Genomic DNA, 21,752 nt, shown 5'->3' with positions numbered 1-21,752 from the left:
GTAGGGTCTCCTGCTTGGGCAGGGGGTTGGACTAGATGACCTGCAAGATCCCTTCCAACTTTATTAATCTGTTATTTATTTATTTATTTATTTTCCCCAGTAAACAATTTTTTTCTCCACATCAAAAACATAGATAACATACATCACGTATACCTTCAATAGAAATTAATATACATGTATTGTCACTTAAAAAGAATAGTATAATAACCTAAATTACAATCCTATTTTAATTTTATTATTCAATCTATCTCAATCTTCCCTCTCTTCATTCCCCCTTTTCTACCTCAGGTGGCTATTCCACCTCTAGTACCTAGTTTCTTACACCTTCTCTCCCCTTTCCTACTATCATCTCTTCCTCCTTCCTTCTTCCTTCTCTGCCTCTCCTTCTATTCTCCCTCCTTCCTCCTCTTTCTTTCCTCCTTCTCTACCTCCCCTTTTACTCTCTCCTTTCTCTCCTTCTTCCCCACTAATTCCCGCTATAGCCTTCCATGAGAGGATAGTTTTACTTACAATTTTTTTCTTATTATTTTTCTCCCCATTTAAAAAACCCCCCCAAAATATACATCATATAGATCAACTTAGTAAACATATATCATCTAAATATAATTAATACTACTTAGTTTCATATCTTGGTATATGTCATTAATCTCATGCTGCCCCCTTTGTCTAATTTTGTCACCTGGTTTACACAGATTGTTTCATTCTCCAATTAATTTTAATGCTATTATTTATTTCCTCTGCTAGTTATTTTCTCTTGCTTAATAAATCAAAGCTATTCATTCATTTCCTTAATTTCTTACCCCTCCTTCGTTTTTCTAAATCCCCGTTTTCTCTCATAACTATCGTATTTTTCAGAGTATAAGATGCACCTTTTTCCTCCCTAAAAGAGGCTGATAATTTGGGTGCGTCTTATACTATGAATGTGGTTTTCTCCCCCATCCCAGACCTAACTAGCTGCTAACTATCTTCCCAGCTCTTACCTTGCAGGCTCTTTCATTGTTTTTCTCTGTGAAGAAAGTCATTTCAGGGTTTTTTTTTTCATTGCTTTAACTTGCTCCAAATAAGTTTCTTTCCAGTCTTAACCAGGTGCTAATGATGTTCCCAGATCTTACTGGCTTGCAAGCTCTTTCATTGTTACTCTCTGCAAAGAACGTTTGCCAAACCTTGTCTTTGTAGGGTTTTTTTTTCATTTTCTACTTGCTCTACTTTTCATTCTTCTACTTGTAGAACGTTATTTTTTTCATCATTGAATTTCATTTTGTTAGATAGCGTCCATTGTTCATGTTTGTCAAGGTCCTTTTCTATTTTGCGCCTATCTTTTGAAGTGTTGGCTATTCCTGCCAGTTTGGTGTCATCTGCAAATCTGATAAGTTTTCCATCTGCCCTCATCCAAGTTATTGACGAACATGTTAAAGAGTACTGGGCCTAAAACAGAGCCTTGAGGTATCCACTGCATACATCCCTCCATGTAGATGTAGTTCTGTTGAGAACTACACATTGAGTGTAGTTGGATAGCCAGTTTTGAATCCATCTGCTGATGTTGCTGTCAATCCCACATTTTTCTACTTTATTTAGCAGTCTACTTTGTCAAAAGCCTTACTGAAGTCCAAGTAAACCACATAGATAGCATTCCCCTGGTCCACTAATTTTGTCACTTTGTCAAAGAATGCTATAAGATTAGTCTGGCAGGATCTATTTTTGACAGACCCATGTTGGCTTTTGGTTATTACTTTGTTTGTTTCTAGCTGTTTGTTGATACGTTCCTTGATTATCTTTTCCAAAATCTTCCCTGGTATTGAGGTCAGGCTGATAGGTCTGTAGTTTCCTGGATTTGTCCCCCCCCCCCCCTTTCTTGAAGATGGGAACTACATCATGGTATAGACATATGGCAATGTCATTTCCCCCGTCCACTTTAATAGTGACCCAAATGCATTCAAGATGATTTTCATTATTGTTGTGCTCTATTTCTGTAGAGGTGTAGTTATTTCTTATATATAGTACAACTCCACCTCCTCTTTTATTTGGTCTGTTTCTTTTAAATAATTTAAATCTCTCTAGCTGTATATTCCATTTGTCAGTTTCATCCCACCAAGTTTCCATAACGGCAACTATATCATATCTTCCCTCATTTACTTGAATTTCTAATTCACCCTGTTTATTCCTCATACTCTGTGCATTGGTGTATCATCATTTAAGTCCATTTTGGTTGACCCTGTGTTTACTGTCTCCATAACCTATCTTGTGCCTGACTGCCCCATCTTTCTTGCCACCTGTTTGATTAGTGCACATGGTATGGAGCTCTCTTTTAAATGCTTGGATTTGCTTGACAGCAGGGCTGATAAACCTATCCTTATCTTTGTTGTGTGCACTGTTAAACCTATTGATTTTTGATTTCTGGGCACATAAATGATCTGTATCAATTAATTCTCTGTCCCCGCTGTTCAGCTTAAATGTTATTCCAGGAAATCTGTGAATTTAATACCAAGTAGCTCAGTCCCTTTCTTTGATGGATGCAAACCATCTCTTTTGTTTTTCATTGGACCAGCTGCGGACACCATGACAAATAAAGCCAAAGCCTTCCCTTTTACATCACTCTTTTAGCCCACATTAAACTCTGCTACACGTTGGCCTTTCCCTTTTTCTTCCTTCTGTAATTTATTTCTGTTGTTGGTGAATGACTATCTGTCTCTACAACTTGGGGATTATGCAGCAATAAGCAACCCATCCTCCTCATTAAATTAAGGTTTTTAAATATTATTAGGGATTCCTATTTCCATTATTTTTGGTTAAAATTTTGTAAGTGCATGTCACTTTTTATCTGATTTACAGAGGAGCATTTAATGATTAAAACTAAACGATAGGTTTATTTCTTGTTCAAGCTGAATTGCAATGAAATTCTAACCATTGGGCTCACATAAACTCCTTTTATCATTTTAAAAGGATAATAGGTCACAATGTTTTAGAATGCCTGGTACAGGGAACTTTTAAATATGAAAAAAAAATTAAGGCAGGTTTTTCCCCCTCCTCCTGGGAGTCATGTATAAACAAATAAACAAAACTGGGGAAAAAAACCATAGAAACATAGAAACATAGAAGACTGACGGCAGAAAAAGACCTCTTGGTCCATCTAGTCTGCCCTTTTACTATTTCCTGTATTTTATCTTAGGATGGATATATGTTTATCCCAGGCATGTTTAAATTCAGTTACTGTGGATTTCCCAACCACATCTGCTGGAAGTTTGTTCCAAGGATCTACTACTCTTTCAGTAAAATAATATTTTCTCATGTTGCCTTTGATCTTTCCCCCAACTAACTTCAGATTGTGTCCCCTTGTTCTTGTGTTCACTTTCCTGTTAAAAACACTTCCCTCCTGAACCCTATTTAACCCTTTAACATATTTAAATGTTTCGATCATGTCCCCCCTTTTCCTTCTGTCTTCCAGACTATACAGATTGAGTTCATTCAGTCTTTCCTGATACGTTTTATACTTAAGACCTTCCACCATTCTTGTAGCCCGTCTTTGGACCCGTTCAATTTTGTCAATATCTTTTTGTAGGTGAGGTCTCCAGAACTGAACACAGTACTCCAAATGTGGTCTCACCAGCGCTCTATATAAGGGGATCACAATCTCCCTCTTCCTGCTTGTTATACCCCTAGCTATGCAGCCAAGCATCCTACTTGCCTTTCCTACCGCCCGACCACACTGTTCACCCATTTTGAGACTGTCAGAAATCACTACCCCTAAATCCTTCTCTTCTGAAGTTTTTGCTAACACAGAACTGCCAATGAAATACTCAGATTTAGGATTCCTTTTCCCCAAAGGGTGAGAACATCTTTCTTCACCTGCTCCCTCTGGATTAATAGGCAATGCAGGAGAGACTGCAGATTTTTCAGTGTTTAAAAACACTGAAAACAGATGAATAACTGTCACATAGACCCTTTAGTAACTTCATCATTAAATCACTGCAATAACCCTACGGATTTTGACAACATTGTTCTATATTCTCTTCCTTTTTCAAGGAATTTTGCAAGCAAATTTTTCTTCAAGAAATGAATTTAAAAAATGGTAAAAGTTCAGGGCAAGAGAATTTTCTACTTAGTACTAGCTTTTATATTTATGTTTTTTACTAGTTCCGGTATTAGTTCCTAGTTCTTTTGTCACGGTACCAGAATTGGGTTCCTGGGGGGGCAAGGGGAATGGTGTTCCGGGAGGGAAAATAGAACTGTGCGTGCAGCTCTGTGTCCCCAATGTGTGCATGTATGCACTTGTGCAAGATTTGCCACAGGAAACCAAATCTCATGCAAAGATGCTTGCATGCATGAGATATCACTGATTTTTACTGTTGTTTTGCTTCTGCGCATGCGCAGAAGCAAAGAAATCACTGAAAATTGGTCAAATCTCATGTGTGTGAATGTCCTCACATGATATTTGGCTTCCTGTGCAGAAGCTGAATGTCATGCTGGCGTGCGTGTGCCCACTCACTAGATGTGCATGCCCCAATCACCAGGAGCGTACCGGTAGCGGCAACGGGGAACCCATGCCTGCATGGTACATAGATGGTTCAAGATGTTTGGGGCCTCGGGAAATGTTCTCTTCAATACATTTGAAATTATCACAATTGAAGCCTTCTACCTTTGGCTCCAAACTACTTTTCTATCGCTCCCAGAAAAGTCACCAAAATTCACTCAAACTTTAGTAGAAAACTGCTAAGAAAGAGAAATACAGTCTCCTTTTTTGTTTTTTTCGTATGCACATAAACACATTTTTATGTTGGTGTTCAGTTGCAAAATTTGTCTGACTCTGACAACCCCAGGAACCCATAGTGCACCTCCTTGTCCTCCACTGTCTCCTGGAGTTTGCCAAAATTCATGTTCATCGCATCAATGACACTATCTAACTGTCTCATCCTCTTCCTTCCCCTTTTCCCTTTGCCTTCCATCTTTCCCAACAGCAGGGTTTTTCACACAATGAGTCATCTCTCTCCATTTGTGGCCAAAGTATTTGAGCTTCAGCATCTATCCTTGAAAAGAACAGTCCAGGTTGATTTCTTTTAGGAATATTTATACATACATTTTGACGTTTCGCATGTGCGTACTCAATGTGCTTGCACACACACGTGCACCCCATCATGCAATTCTGCTTCTGTGCATGTTTAGTAGCTATAATCTGCCTGAAACACAGCTGAGGAGCTGATCAGCTGTGCTTCAGGCAAAGGAATAAAAGTAAGCATAAACCTGGAGGCCCTTTTCCAAGTAGCAGCAGAAGAAAAAACTTCCAAATAGTAAAAATTTCAGAAAACATTTTAAAAAAAATGATGGCAGTGCCCATGGACCAGCACTGACCAAACCGGATATATGACGGCATCATGATATCACCAGTGGGTTGCTACCTGTTCAGGCTATCCAATCTGAAACAGGAGGAACCCACCCCTGTTATACATACACAAACATAAAACAAAACTGAGTATTTGGTGCAAATCTTTACACTACCTCCTTCCCACCCACAACTTCTCCTACCGGTTCAGGTGAATCTTTCTGAACCGGCTGAATTACCACCTCTACCTCAGCGCATCCAAATAAAACCTTCTTTGGACAACCCAACTTACTCTTCATCACCCTAATTAAAACAAAACCCACAGTGTTTGAAGGGGAGCCAATAGTTTGTCAGCCTCTGTTTAGCTGCTAAAAGATAAAATGCAGCCATTAGGCCCTTTGGCAAGGAGAAAATACAAGCAAAGACATGACAAAAAGGCCCAGTTCATTATAGTTATAGGTTTAAGAAAGCTCATCTGAGCATCATTATATTCCTACTTGTTAATTAGCAAGAAATATCTGCTGAGAGCTGTAGGGATGGGAAAGGACCAGGAGGGGGCAGGCAAAATGTGGGAGGCAAATGTTTGCGGGTGGAATAAACCAGCCTAACTGTAAATGGATTGGACATCCAGGAGATGGGTCCAATTAAAGATCCTCTTTGCTATGAGAAGCCAATGGACCTCATCAGCCACAGTGTGGTAAAAGCTCCCTCTGGATAGCTGAGCAGGCTCCCTATTCGCAGTTGTGCTCTAAACATGTTTTTCTTAATTGCCTTTACTTTCCACCATCTGGCTTCACACCTCGTTAGCTGAAGCTGCTGGTCCCCCTCCTGATGGTGGCATAATGGCAGAGGATGGGGAGCGGTTTTGCCTTAAGTCGTCATGGTGGTGCATATCAGGTTGTTTTCTTCACTGGACTCTGAGCAGTCGATTCCTTGCATCTGTGACTTTTTCTTGGGCTTTGCGTGGTGCTTGTCTAACCATCCATGCCTACTATCTGCAGAATGTTGGAACCACTTACAGGAATGGGAGGGGGGATGTGATAGAGGTGTATAAAATTATCATGGCAAGTCCAAGGGAGAGATATAATTTGGCTTCCGCCCATAGCAGCTGTTTGGAATTAAGCCCAAGAGGACTGAGGAAAGGGTGGGCAATGTAGAAAGCTCAGCCGCTTAATGAGCAGAAGGGATAACTTTATATTTTAAAATAGCCAGAAATCCTGAGGAAGAGAGAAGGAGGAGTAGGAGAAAAGGAGAGTTTGCAGTTTGGGGAAAGGTGACGGGAAAAACATGCAGCCGCTATATTTTAGAAATTGATATTTGACATATTAGATGTCTTCTCCCATAATGAGCAAAGATTGAGATTTGAGCCTCTGCTAAAGGATGTTCACACAATGCAATGGATGGAAGGAGGCTTCCCCCCTGTCTTTTATAATACCAAATGCAATGATATTCAGGTAAACTGAATGATGGCCTTTCAAACCAAACCAAAATAAATTGTTCTTTTGCCCAAGATAGGGTTGTATTCCAGAATTTAGCATCCCATGGGGTAGAGATGACTTTACAAAAAAATTTAAAATAAAAACGGAGATTGCATTGGTTTTTATTTATTACAACTATAATTCAATTCTAAGGGATTTATTTATTTAAGATTAAGAATATGCTCTCATTTTCTTCCATGGAGAATATCAAATATGGTTGGAGAACAGAAATAGGAAAGGAGATGCTGTTGTGGTGACTTTAAATTGTTTTTCAATGAAAATAACAGTAAAACATTATTGGAAGGGACCTTCGAGGTCTTCTAATCCAACTCTGAAGTCTGTAGCCTTCAGTGAGGCCCATGTGCATGCATGGGGGACAATGCGGGGATTGTGCACATATGTGGGAGGAGGGCATGGGTGTGGGCACATGCACACGTGCACACACCCTTTAGCCATCACCATCCTATACCCTTCTGGACAAATGGATGTCCAATCTCTTTGGAAAAATCTCCAGTGATGGAAAACCCACAACTTCTGAAGCCAAGCTGTTCTATAAGCACTCCATAATTCAACTGCACAGATTTTTTTTTTGTCCCTATCTAATTTATCCCTTCTCTTTGATTGGTATGATAAATGAGGGTGGGCCTGTTATATAGTTATCCTCTAGATACCTTGGACCGTTTACTCTGTTTCCATAATTGGGCAAAATGTGTTTGGTTTACAATTCAACAAACCTTATGGAAAACAGTCCCCCCACCCCAAAGTTCAGATATCTTATTGGCAGTACAGTGGTACCTCTACTTAAGAATGCCTCTACTTAATAACTTTTCTAGATAAGAACCGGGTGTTCAAGATTTTTTTTGCCTCGTCTAAGAACCATTTTCTACTTAAGTACCCGAGCCTGGAAAAAATTCCCAGGAAATTTGAGAGCAGCACAAAGGCCCGATCAGTTTCCTGCTGTTCACCCTTTAATCCTGCCCATCTCAGGCTTTTCCATGCTGCCAGAGGAGCCTTTCGGTGGCGCTTAAAGGAGGCTTTGGCAATCCAGAGCAAACAAAGCATTTTGTTTCCTCTCGGAGCGTCTGGGCGCGGAAAGGCAAAAGGGGGTGCTTCGCCCCGGCCAAATCAACTCGGCTTCAGCCAAACCGAGGAATCACCACAGTGAATGAAAGGTGCTGGCTAAAAAGCGAGTGAGCGAGAGAAGATGGGAGCCCTTCGGGATGGGAAGGAAGAAGCAGCAGCTGTCAGCAGCTGCAGTCAGCTATCAGCAGCTGCAGTCCTTTTGGTCAAAGGAGCAGGGGTGTATGGGAGGCGCGTACTCTTCCTCACCACCTCAGAGTCCCTCTTTTCAATTCCCCTCACCTCACCTTCTTCCTTCAACAGCGACTGTTCCCCTTCTCTTCTTCCTCCTCCTCCCACCTGAATTCCGAGCTTTTATTTCTTTCCTAATGGGTTTGCACACATTATTTGCTTTTATATTGATTCCTATGGGAAAAATTGCTTCTACTTACAAACTGTTCTACTTAAGAACCTGGTCACGGAATGAATTAAGTTCTTAAGTAGAGGTACCACTGTAGTAGGTTGCTACCGGTATGGTAAAGGACTGTGCACTGATAATGATCATTACACTGCATGCACAGCTTCAGGTCTCTTGTGTGCATGTGTCCCAGTGTGTTTTTGGTTCTGCGCATGCACAGGAAGCAAAATATGCACATGAAATTTCAGCAATTTTTTTTGCTTCTGCTCATGTGCGGAACAAAACAATTGCTGAAATCTCATGGCGTGTGCATCCCCTTGCACAATTTTGTTTCCTGAGCATGCACAGAAGCAAAAACACACTTGGACATGTGCACATGCAAGCAAGAAACTTGAAGTTGTGTGCACAGCGCAGTAGTAGCAGCGGTAATAGGAATCCACTCCTGCCTATTGGCCTTTTGAAAGATTTGAAGATCTACAGGTATGTTCCACCCTCCCCCCGGTATAAAGGCTAGGATGTCAGTGGAGTTGGCACGTATGTGTTGTTTTATTCTGTTGGAGAATTCTTAGGGATAACTTGACTCGGGTTTTTTAAAAAATAGGTATTTTAATTGGTGTTTATAAATTAGTAGTCATCAAAAGTTAGGTTTGTCAAGATGGATGAATGTTCTATAAATTTGTTTAATTAATAAATATAGATTGATCTTGGTGCAGCTTGAGGTTGTTATACAAACTGAAATATTGTCTTCTAATTTTCATATTTTTCTGGAAGGTAGCATGCCGTTCAGCATTCAAAATACTGGAATAAAGGAACATAAACATTGTATAAATTGCATACAACATGGTAAACTGTATATTAGGGAAAATTGTTTAGAAAAAAATAAAGGCATATTGAGGAAGACAGTTGCAAAAATGTTTAAATAGAGGGGTTTTTTAAAGAAAAAATCCAAAGGCTTAAAGGTATAAATATAAAATGTACTTAGAAGTTAATGTTATAGAAGTAAAAGAAATTGTCCTCGCTTATTCATAGCAAACACTATTGTAAAGAGGACAGTGTTAAGTCTTAATGAGAAGTATTACATTGGTTCCACTGTAGATTTCTTTGCACATGAGTAGCAGGTACTATTTTCAGTATTGACCATTGCTACGGACTCTGAGTGTCTATGTCCATGTGTCTGTTCCAAGACAGAATTGTTACCTCTTTTTCCACATTTACTAATAGAGGATTGCACATATATCATCACATTGTTTTCGGGAACAAACCTTTGAACTCAGACCTTAGCTCCATCAAATCTTGTAGCTAGACATTTTTCTCCATCTTCAGTTTATACTACTGAAAACACCTAATCTAGAGGCGAGAAGGGAACAAATTTGATGTTTGAAATTCCAGCTAAAGTAGACAATTTGGTAGTTATGCACCATCATATTGATAGTCCTCAGACCAACCAAAATTCATTCATTATGAAAGACAGTCACTCATCAAATTTCAGCAGCAGAAACTTTTGGTGCCGGAAGGTCACAAAATAAGAGTTAGGGATGCTTCTAGGTTAATTTTAGTTTCCTCTGCTTGATCTTACTAAAGATATAGACTGAATAAATCTATAATTACAGAATAAGAGTTGGAAAGGACCTTGGAGGTCTTCTAGTGAAGAGATCTTATACCATTCCAGACAAATGACTGCCCAATCTCTCTTAAAAACCTCCAGTGATATGTAATTGAAGCTTTCAAGACCAGGTCATATTGGGGCAACTTGATCAAGATCTGTACTAAACCATTTCCATGGCTTCCTTTCATGTTGTGTGTGTGTGTGTGTGTGAAAGAGAGAGAGAGAGAATGCATGGGAAAAGTTTGAGAAGGAAAGATATGATGATATCCATCCATACGTCTCCAATATACAGTATATCCATGAACAAATCAACATGAATGTGTTGCAAGAAAATGACTTCCATGCTGCCATGATGAAATTGCAGCTTGACCTAAAGGCTAGTTCTGAACTGATAAATAAACTGAACTGACAAGCCAATAGATATCTGAAGAGTTTCATGAAAATCTACTGATAGAAGTTAAATATTTCAGTATTTTAAATATCTGGTCTAGCTTTGAATGAATTATTGCTAATGTTGGTCCACTGCACTCTGAGTAGATAGCCATGGGTTGTGAAAAAGGTTTGTCTCAGCATCCATAAAAAAAGATAAGCTGGATTATCTTGGGTAATGTAAGAAATATTCTTTACAGGTAGTCCTTGCTTAAATTACTTCTCCCTCCAAAAGTTACTTACAAGTCACCCTTGAAGTCACAACTGTTAATTTCCCTCCATGGTCACGTTTTAGGTGTTGGACCATGGAGAGTCATTTGCATTTATGACTGGTTGCAGTGTTCTGGGGACACATGGCAATAATTGGCCAGCGCTTTTTGCTGGCAAATAACATTGATTTGAAATCACTTTATGACCATATGGTTTGTTTAATGACCATGTGATCCACTTAATGATTTGCATTTGTATTATTTGCATAGACATGATGACCATCATATAAATAGTTGTAAAACCAAGTCAGGTCATGTGGCAATCTGCTTAATTAGCACAGTGACATACAGCAGAAATTCCAGCTTCAGTTATGGTTGCTAAGCAGAGACATACCTGTATTATCATTAATCTTTATTCCTTACAAAATAAACTTTTTCCCCTTGCTTTTTTGGCAATAAGTGAAAAAAATTATTTTATGATTGAATTTCTGAAGGGAAAGCACCATATGACTCTAAAACAACAAAAATCAATAGATTGCTGTAGAACAGGCAAAAACAGGCATATGCTTATATAAGAATTTGCATTTTAATGTACAGTTTGATCTTATTCTACCAATCATTAAATCAATGTCACTGGTCAATTTCAAAACCTCTTGTCAGAAAATTATTTGAAACACTGTATGGTCTAGAAAACGATATTTAAATCCAGCAAATACACAAATTAGACCTGGAATGCCTGAAACGACCAAATAATTTTATCATATCCAATTGCTTTATCTCATGTTTAGCATAATATTCAAAAAATTGGGTTCCACAACTTCATATACACAGTTTTAACTGACATATTATGTAAAGTGTGTGTGTGTTTCACTTTAATTACTCATCCTGTAAAGCACATTAGCAAAGATCCCTTTAGGTCAATAAATATTGCTTCTTCCTTTATTGCATTTTGAACTTGAATTCAGACCTATTTCTCCCACAAAACAAAAATCCCTTTGAAAATTCCTACTTATTTATTGAAACTGGGTGGTGGGAAAGTTGAACCTTGTATCATATTCATGGTGGCTGTTTTTAATTATACTTCACTCTTCTAAATTGCTCTCCAATCAAAGGGGACTGCAATTCCCCCACCCCCAATTTGGTGGTTTTATTGTATAAAAGATCCAATTAATACATTACACAGAATTCAGATATCAGTTAGGTACAGTGACATTTCTAAAAACCAAAAATAAAAAAGGATCCTAAATTTTCCTGACACAATAATTTGATCACTTTTAAAGATAAGAATATTTTTTTACATAAGTGTAAATTTGAGGTGATAATGACCGTACAGTTACTTCAATTGTACAGATAAAGCTAAGTGTGGCATTGAAAGGCTATTGCAAATGACATATAATTATTTTGTAATATAATAAAGATTTATATTTGTAGCTTGATATGCAATACTGAATTCTCCAGTCTATAATTGCTAATGTTGATGAGTATTTCAAAGAAGCAAAATAGAAAACAAAACAAAGATTAAAGGAGGGAGAAAGCTACTTTGAGAAATAGACAACTTTATATTTAACAAGATAGCAATTCATTTTCTTACATTGTCTTTACAGCCCCCAAAATGCAAAGAACTGGCATTAAATTCATCTGATTAAGTTTCATGTATAGTGACACTCTCTCCTCCTCCCTCCCTCCCTTCCTTTTGTTTTTTTTTTTCACTGCAGTTTCCTGCTTCTTCAATTTTACCAGTCCATCTGGGATTGTGCTCTCCCCAAATTACCCAGAGGAATATGGCAGCAGCTTGCACTGTGTCTGGCTAATCATCGCGAAACCTGAAAGCCGGATCCATTTGGCTTTCAATGATTTTGACGTGGAGCCTCAGTTTGACTTCTTGGCAGTGAAGGATGGTGGAACAGCTGAATCACCCACTCTTGGGACCTTCTCTGGAAGCCAACTCCCATCTTCTCTGACCAGTAGTGGCCATGTTGCCAGGCTGGAATTCCAGACAGATCACTCCACTGAGAAGCGTGGCTTCAACATCACGTTTACCAGTAAGTCAACAGAAAGGATGATACTGTAGGAATAGGTGTGCAAGGCAGCATTCAGGGCTACCTCTTTGTTGTTTTCAATTAGGGTGGCAGCTCGAAAATGCACAGATCAGTACAAAATGCTACTGCTGGTAAATCAATATTGGTTCTGATGGGGTTTTGGTTTGGTTTTCCCCGGGGCATTTTTCATGATAGAAAGCTTCCAATCTTAACCAACCTTAAATAGTAAATTGAATAGGTAACTGATATGCTATACAAGGAAGTCTTCGGAAAGGGGCGGCATACAAATCCAAATAATTAATTAATTAATAAATAAATGAATGAATGAATGAATGAATGAATGAATGAATGAATGAATGAATGAATGAATAATAAATAAATAAATAAATAAATAAATAAATAAATAAATAAATAAATAAATAAATAAATAAATAAATAAATAAATAAATAAATAAATAAATAAATAAATAAATAAATAAATAAATAAAAAAAAAAAAAAAAAAACCCTGTAGCTTCATATTTATGACCAGGAGTGTTTTTGGACTTTGCAAAGGGTCTACTAGGATGGAAACAAAGTTCTACTAGGATGGTTTTACTAGGGTGGATATCCTGTTAGGGAGGAGGGCGCACACTCAGCATCACAGCCATTTGTGAACAATCAAAGTTTCCAAAGTAGATTTATTTACTTATTTATCAAATTCACATGGTCTCTCATCTTGCACAAAGCAAGTAGGGGCGGTTACAATAAAACCAACAATAAAACAGTTTACAAAATCAGATTAAAACATAAATAGAAAGCTATGGAAGGACTACAGTGGCAGAAAAGGCTTGTCTCCTGTGTCCCACCAATTGAAAGATCTTAATACATGGGACCTGTAAAATGTCACTCATGAAAGATCTAATGGGATAACAGAATAATCAGGTTGAAAGGGACTTTGGTTCTAATCTTCTAGTCCAATGGCAAACCTATGGCACAGGTGGTACGCGCAGCCATACCATTCCTTGGAGGGGAAGCAAAGTGTTAACCTGTGTTAGCTCTAGCTTATGAGTGTTCTGGCCAGCTGATTCTTGGCCTTGGGAAAGGCTGTTTCACCCCCCCGGATGCTTCAGGGAAACTTCCCTGAAGCCCCAGAGGAAAAAAAAAATATCACCCAATGGACAAACTGGAATTTTGGAAAAACGCACTTTTGGTTTGCCGTTGTGCTGCTTTTTGCACTCCGGAGGGTTCAGGGAAGCTTCCTGAAGGCCCAGAGTGCAAAAAACATCACAATGGGCAAACTGGAAGTGTGTTTTCTCGAACTTCTCATTTGCATGTTTGGACATTTTCTTCACATATCAGGCTTCAGTAAGGCCTGAGCGCATGCGTGAGGAGCAGCACAGGTGTGTACATGCATGCATGCAGTGAGGGAAGGGGTGTGGACACATGCACACATGCTAGCACATCCACACACACCCTTTTGGCACATTGCTTAGGTCAATCTACTGCTTCTTGTTCTACCTTCAGGTGATTTGGAGAATAGTTTGAGCCCCTCTCCTTTGTGGCAGTCCTTTAGATATTAAAACACTGCTATCATGTCACTTCCGATTCTTCTTTTCACTGGACATACCCTATTCCTGCAACCATTCTTCATATATTTTAGGATAGATAGGTGTAATCAAGGAGAGATAGTCCTTGGAACCGTTCGGCCCTGTGCTATGAGTTTTAAAAGTGAAAAATCGCACCTTGAATTGGGCCCAGAAGCAAACTGGAAACCAAATAACCTAGAAAGTATCTACCACATGCTCTTGAAATTTGAAACTGTCCCTTGATCCAAGACATCATCACTACTGTACTTTCACCATATTTTCTGAGATATGGAGTCTCTGTGCATATCTTTTATTTATATTGCTGAATATATATTGGTCGAGAATCTTTTTAAAATGCAAATTGCCCTTCTTTCATTCTTTGACATGTCAATTTCTCTAGTTCTTTAACATTTTTTTCTCTGTTGTAAATTCTTACTGTCTTTCCTACTATAACTAACATTTTTCATTTGCAACAATCTGTTCTGCATCCTCTTTTCAGATAATTTTCAGGTAAATTAAACCTCATAAGTGAATGACAAATGTCAACATCATTTGATGTTAATATGCTTTGCAGCTGCAAAGTTCTATTGACTCCCGAAGGGATCTGTGGCATATACATATCTGTAGCTTTTGAATATTTAAGGCCAGACTGCATATTTTGACTCAAATCTGGCAATCCCTGTTTTCACATCTTTGCAGAATGAGAAATAGCATAAGTAGGAAGCAACAATTAAGTGAAAATTGGTTGAAGTTTCTCTGAATTGACTGATGTGGCAAGTGAACAGATTTGGGTTCCATTTTTGATTCTACAGTACAGGAAGACCTTCACTTACAACCACAACTTAAGTCAGAATTTCCATTGCTAGCAAGGTGGTTGTTGAGTGAGTCACACCTGATTTAATGACTACTGTTTTTGCTACTGTTTTTTTCTTGCCACATTTGTTAAATGAATCACTGCAGTAAAATTAGTAGCATGGTTGTTAAAGAGACTCTGATTTTCCAATTGACGTTTTTTATTATGTGGCATGTGGATGGGGCAATGCTCATAAGTGGGAAAATGATCGTCAATGATTACCTGTACCAAAACAAATAAACTTTCCCACCCACAGATGGATACACATAAACATTCATCTGAGATTAAAGGTTTGGTGAAATAGATTTCTGTATTTTATGGAACTTCAAGAGGCAAAAGCTGGAACAGAAAACTTATTATCTATTCCACATACAAAATTCGCACACACACATACATACATACACACACACAAAAAATTTTTTATTAAAGGTTCTTTTTTAAAATAAAACTGATAAAAACCAATGTAAAATAACAAAAAAGAAAAATAAAAGAGAAAGCTAAAATTACAAGAAAAGAGTGGAAGGGAAAATGGAAAAGAAAAAAAAGAACCATAGTAGCTTCCAATCTTTTTTACAGTAGTTGTAAATGCAATTATAAACTTACTTCTTACTCTGCAATCTAACTCTCCTCTTTCTATAATCATCCTGTCTGATCATTAAAACCATAAATCGTGTTTGTTTTATGCCTTTTATGCAAAAAGAAGTTTCCAGTCAATAGTAAACTTCGATATTATTATTTTTTTCTCAAATTGAAGAAGTCAATTTAACCATCTAAGCATGTTCCATTATCTTGTTTTCTGGTTTTAATATGATAGGGTTTTAGTTATTTCTTTTAATATTAGATTTGTGCCACTATAATATTGTTTTTATCATTGTTGTGAGCCGCCCCGAGTCTTCGGAGAGGGGCGGCATACAAATCTAATAAATTATTATTATTATTATTATTATTATTATTATTATTATTATTACTATTATTTTCTTCACCCATCAATCCTCCATTGTAGGTAGTTCCGAATCATCCCATATTTGTGGGGCCAGACGTTTCTCTTTCCCACATTTGGCATGGGGAGCCATGCTTTGCAAGCCCTCTACTTATGGACAGATTTGTTTTTGGCAAAGCAGTACCTGATACATCCTGGTACTGAAATCTGGTGGTAGCCAATGCAATGATTTTATGATGACTGTCATCCTGCAACAGCTGAATTGGTCAACTAAATTGTCCCACTCAGACTCCTGAAACAACCAAATACACTGTAAACTGAAGAAACAAGTTCATTGCCTATAGCAAAAAACACTAGCAATAATTATTTTTGGATCCTGTTAATTCCAAGCTTTTCATAGTCAAGTGAATGGCAGTTTCACATGGCAATTTGCACTCATGCTCTCTCCTATAATTTTCTATGGAACACAATTAGATTGACTTGGCAAGAATGATAAATGACCTTTGTTACAACGGTGGTTAACGGCTCTACAAAATTAATGGGATTTCAGGTTGGCAATTGCAAACCTGCTATTATTAAAAAAAAATAATTTGTCATACTGGATTAGAAGACAGGTTAATCAAAGTCACTAATCTATATTTTGGAGGGGGAGGGGTTGAGGGGTTTTTATTTTTCTCATTTGGTTTTTAGAGGTTCTTTATCATTGTTCTTGATAAAGTTTTAAAAATGTAGATTTGGATTGAGAGTAAGAAAGTTATCCTTGTCACAATATGCATGCAAAAGTTACCTCACATCTCAAAACATACATTTTGCATATGGCAAATCTCAGATTCATCCCGAGTCTATGGAGCCGCCCCGAGTCTATGGAGAGGGGCGGCATACAAATCAAATCAAATCAAATCAAATCAAATCAAATAAATAAATAAATAAATAAATAAATAAATAAATAAATAAATAAATCCATCCATCCATCCATCCCCAAATTGAATTGGCAAAACATTCCTGCCTAAAACTCTCTAGACTCTCCTTTATTCAAACAATCTTACTTATCTAAAAAAGGAAAATATAACTACAATGACAACATCATCTGATTGTTATGAACATATTGAATAAAGGAGAATAAAGTATCTTTCAGCTCTCCTGAGATACAAAGTATCGTATATGTTTTAATTGAATCCTGATTCCATGTAATTTTCAGTTTAAGCAGCTTCTTTCCTCACAGCTGTAAACCTAGATGCCAATAATGGAAAATGGATTAAGTCTATGTAATGAGTTATATCAAAGACACCAGCAAAAATGCATAGAAATCCAATAAATGATGGTCTTTAAAAATTCCCACTTATTTAAATTAAAATGGGGGAAAAGAAAGACCAAAACAAGCTATTACTATAGGGCACAAACTTCATAAATTTGTACCAATACCCCTAGAGCTACTCATCCATCTTATGAAATGGTATAATCGATATTGTCAAACCTTGAAACATTTTGTTTGATAAAATAGTGTGCTTCTAAGTTAAAAATGTCTGTTTTTGAGTGCAAATATGATCCACTTCAAGAATACTGAGAGGATTTTTAAAGGTTCCAGAAACATCTCAAGATGAAAAATACATTTTAAACGTAAAGTTAGGAATGGAATGGAAGGGAAGGGAAGGGAAGGGTGTGCTAAAGTCCTATATTATTTGCATGTGTTAAGGCAAAGGTCCCTAGTCTGTGGGTTTGCAACTAGGCTGTGGAAAGAGCTGGTGAGCACACGCACACACATCTTTACTTAGTTGAGCAATAGTGTGCTCCATTGAAGTGAGCAGCAGGTGTGTGTGCACACTATTCGAACAAATGGAGCTGTCTGGGCCGCTTGCCAGCCGCTCTCACATAACCATCCCCTCTTCCCCCTCCCACCGGTCTGCAAAGCCGCAATCATTGAGGATTGTGTTAAAGCATTGAAAACATTACTTTTTAATTTGATACCTGCCCATTTTCTCCGGGCATTTATGTCATATGAGTTATGAATTAAATATTTATAGCTAAAGAGTCACAGATTTTATTGTTATTTTATGGTTTTGTAAATCACCCGAGAGGCAATTATTTCTATCCTGTATCAAGGCCGGACAACAGAATTGAATATGATTTTTCTGACAGTTCTGGATATAGACATTTCTCTAATTATCTTCAGCCATGCCTATTTATTTTTATTAAACAAATTTATATAGCCACCCAATTCAGACACAGTGACTCTGAACACATCAGTTCAGGAAGACTTACACTGAGAGATTGTGGGAAAATCAAATCCTTTTCTCTTACTCAAGAGTCAGCCTTCAAATAGTAAGACCTACCACTACAGATACTTAATCCTATGTATGACTTACTTAATGATAGGTTCTCAGATCTAACTAGCTTTTTTTGCCCCTTTATGGCAAAGCAGAGTAAAGCCATTCATTCACCCCCTGCATTACACATAAATTGAACTCTCTACATAAGCCTGTGCTCCAGGATTTAAATTTTAGGTTTTCTTCATAGCTTTCTAAGTCAATAGAGGTAATTCTGTTGATGGCATCTATAACACCTGATCTGTGTTGGCATAACAGCTCTTTCTAGTGTGAAGCTGCTGGTTTCTACCTCACCAACTTCCTTTCTTTACACCAAATTATTAACAGCATTGCTATTATGGGAAAAAATAGAGGACTGATTCCCCCCCCCCCCCCCAAATAATAATAGCACCCTTAGTTCCTGGAGGAAAGGAAATAAATGAGTCTAACAAACTCCTGTGCAAAAGTGGTGGTCTTATCAAGGTAAAAATCAGGGTAACCCTCCTTTTCTTTCTCCTCCTGCATATAATCTTTCTGTACTCATACAGGAGAAACAACACATATTTTCCCTCTTTCGGTGAACTGTATAATTTTATTTCTTGATGTGATGTATACCACTTTTAAGATCATAGGTATAAAGACCGACATTTTTATAATGCAGAATCTAAGCTACTTCTATCAAATAAAACCAGCTGGTTGGGAACAAGCTCTAAGCCTAAGGTTCACCTCTTTCTCTCTATCATATGGGTTATTCAATCAATCACATATTTATTATAGTCAAAGACCAGTGCAATTAAAAATATTCAAATAATATCTAGTCAAAAGATCTGGCATAACATAATGACAAATAACAAATAAAATCTATGTTGAAATCAAAATTTAGCATCCTACTAATTAGTTGCACATAAACAAGGAACATAACCTAAGCTATAATATATTATTAATTTTTAAATTGTGAAAGTCTATAGTTACTAAGTACTAAACTACAACAGGGGGATAATATTAAAAGATTTAGTGCATTAATTATGTAAAATTATTATTATTATGGAGTATTCATCAAGGTTCCAGGGAATATTTCGGGTTGCTGTGCAGAATCTAGCTACCTGCACTATGATTATTATCCATTCATATTTTAAGCAACCACTGAAGATTAACAGTATCAAACTGGCCAGAATACCTATTAATTATCAGATAAATAAATTTTGTTTGAATGTCTCTATAAAAAGAGCAGGAGGACATATCCAGGGGTTTCACCTCTCCAGAATTACAGGGACAGGAGATTTTCAATCAATTGTGAACATATGGGTCTATTGCTTCATATACAACTGACTTCATTCAGTTGTTATTTGCACCTTCACCTCCTTCTTCATAACCCCAATAGAGTTTTCAGGTCCACATTGGAGATGCATTTCGGACTGGCAAGATTGCTAAAAGAAAGCAGGAGAAAGCAAAGGAACAAACTAAGATGCTTTTTGGTGCTCATTCTGTCAAGGACCTTGCAGTACTGATATCTAATTATCTAAGTGCTATAGCCAACTGTAACAACATTGCCAAAAAGACACTAAGAGTAGTCAATCTAATCTTGTGTAGCTTCTTCTCTGGCAATATTATACTGCTAACTAGAGCATAAAAAATATTAGCTAGACCAATTCTCGAATAGAGTTCACTTGTCTGGAACCCGCACTGCATATCAGACATTAATACCGAGATTGAGAGAGTTCAAAAATATTTCACTAGAAGTGTCCTCCACTCCTCCTCTCGCAACAGAATACCTTATTTTATTTATTTATTTATTTATTTATTTATTTATTTATTTATTTATTTTATTAGATTTATTATTAGATTTGTATGCCGCTCCTCTCCGTACGCCATCAGACTTGAAATCCCGGGCTTACACAACTATATTGCCTTCGAACCAATCTAAATGTAGTTCATAAAATCATCTGCCACAATGTTCTACCTGTCAATGACTACTTCAGCTTCAACCACAACAGTATATGAGCACACAATAGATACAAACTTAATGTAAACCACTGCAAAACCGACTGCTGAAAATACAACTTCAGTGATCAATGCCTCGAATGCACTACCTGACTCTGGTTTCTTCCCCAAACCCTCAGACTGTCTACCTTTGACCTCACTTTATTCCTAAGAGATCTGTAAGGGACATGTATACCATTCCTGTCTTATTATCTTATTGTCCTCATTTATCTGTTATGTTTATTCATGTACTTGTTATCTTGTACATGTTTGACCAAAAAGTAAAAATAAATAAATAAATAAGACAAGAAGCCTAAGATAAATGCAGGGGGGACATTTTGCTTGGGGTAAAATGCATTTACTTCACCATGTTTTCTTGTTTCTTTCCAGCCTTCAGACACAATGAATGTCCTGATCCAGGCGTGCCGGTCAATGGGAAACGTTTTGGTGATAGCCTCCAACTTGGGAGCTCAGTCTCTTTCCTGTGTGATGAAGGCTTCATAAGGACCCATGGCTCAGAAACAATCACCTGTGTCTTGAAGGAAGGCAATGTGGTTTGGGATAATGCAGTCCTGAGATGTGAAGGTAAATTGCCAATGCCAATTTGCCATTTGCTTGGTTATAACAGTTAAGAAAAGGCAAGAAATAAATATAAGAAGTATTGGAGGAACAAATGCATGTGAATTTTGATGCAAAGTGATGTAACTACAGAAGCACCCAGAGCTTTGGGGGCAAAGCAAAGAAGGGACTATAATAGCTGTAACTACATGATCAAATCTTCACCCCGTGTGATAGCACGTGTAAATAAGCAAGCTATCTTCAGTCATTTGGTTGCGGACAGCATCTTAATTTATAGTCTCCTCCCCGTCTCCTGAATAGCCCACAGCTGCTTTGATAGAATCTCCAGCTCGGTTAAGAGGGTGGTGAGCTTAGAATCTTTACACTGCAGGAAGTGACACAGGCCTGACTTCCCCCAGAATCTTGGAAGCCTTGTCTAACCATCCCCATGAGAATGCAGTCAGTTTGGCAACATTCTTGATGGCACAGTGTTTCTCAAATACTGGGGAGGGCCTCCTTGGGGGAATGCGGAGCGATGCCGGTGTGTGTGTGATCTGGGGGAATATGCTTTTTTTGCCACAGGGAGTAGGGTTTTTTTTGCACCAAGCAATACCACATAGCACAGAGTAAGAGATGTGAAGTGCATATAACAAACCCTTAAGAGACACCATGGAAAAAATATTTAGCAGTGATGAAAAGAAGGAGGAGAGAGACAAAGATAATGTCACAAACATAAGTCTCCCGAAAGATAAAGTGAGGAAATATGACGAAGCATATGTAGTGCTTGGCTCCACTGTGACAATGGTGGGAGACAAGAAAGACCGGTATGCTTACTGTGTCTAAAAATGTTGGCAGTGGACAGCATGAAGAAAAATAAATTAAGTTGTCACTTAAACACATTACATCCCAATCACACTGATAAATCGCTTGAGTTTATCTATCTATCTATCTATCTATCTATCTATCTATCTATCTATCTATCTATCTATCTATCTATCTA

General features: G+C 37.7%; 1 protein-coding gene across 1 annotated transcript in view; it reads left to right on the top strand.

Moving 5' to 3' along the window:
- The window catches only part of CSMD2 (CUB and Sushi multiple domains 2), a 930,229-nt gene that overhangs the window by 579,984 nt on the left and 328,493 nt on the right, over positions 1–21,752 (top strand). Inside the window, exons 14-15 of the mRNA XM_070764517.1 lie at positions 12,229–12,555; positions 20,585–20,779. Of these exons, the coding sequence (XP_070620618.1) occupies positions 12,229–12,555; positions 20,585–20,779 (522 nt within the window). The remainder of the gene's footprint in view (positions 1–12,228; positions 12,556–20,584; positions 20,780–21,752) is intronic.

The sequence above is a fragment of the Erythrolamprus reginae genome, chromosome 11, assembly GCF_031021105.1.
Source record: "Erythrolamprus reginae isolate rEryReg1 chromosome 11, rEryReg1.hap1, whole genome shotgun sequence".
NCBI classification, from domain to species: domain Eukaryota; kingdom Metazoa; phylum Chordata; class Lepidosauria; order Squamata; family Dipsadidae; genus Erythrolamprus; species Erythrolamprus reginae.
The sequence above is the reverse complement of the archived record's forward strand: the minus strand, read 5'-3'. Positions and strand labels throughout refer to the sequence as shown.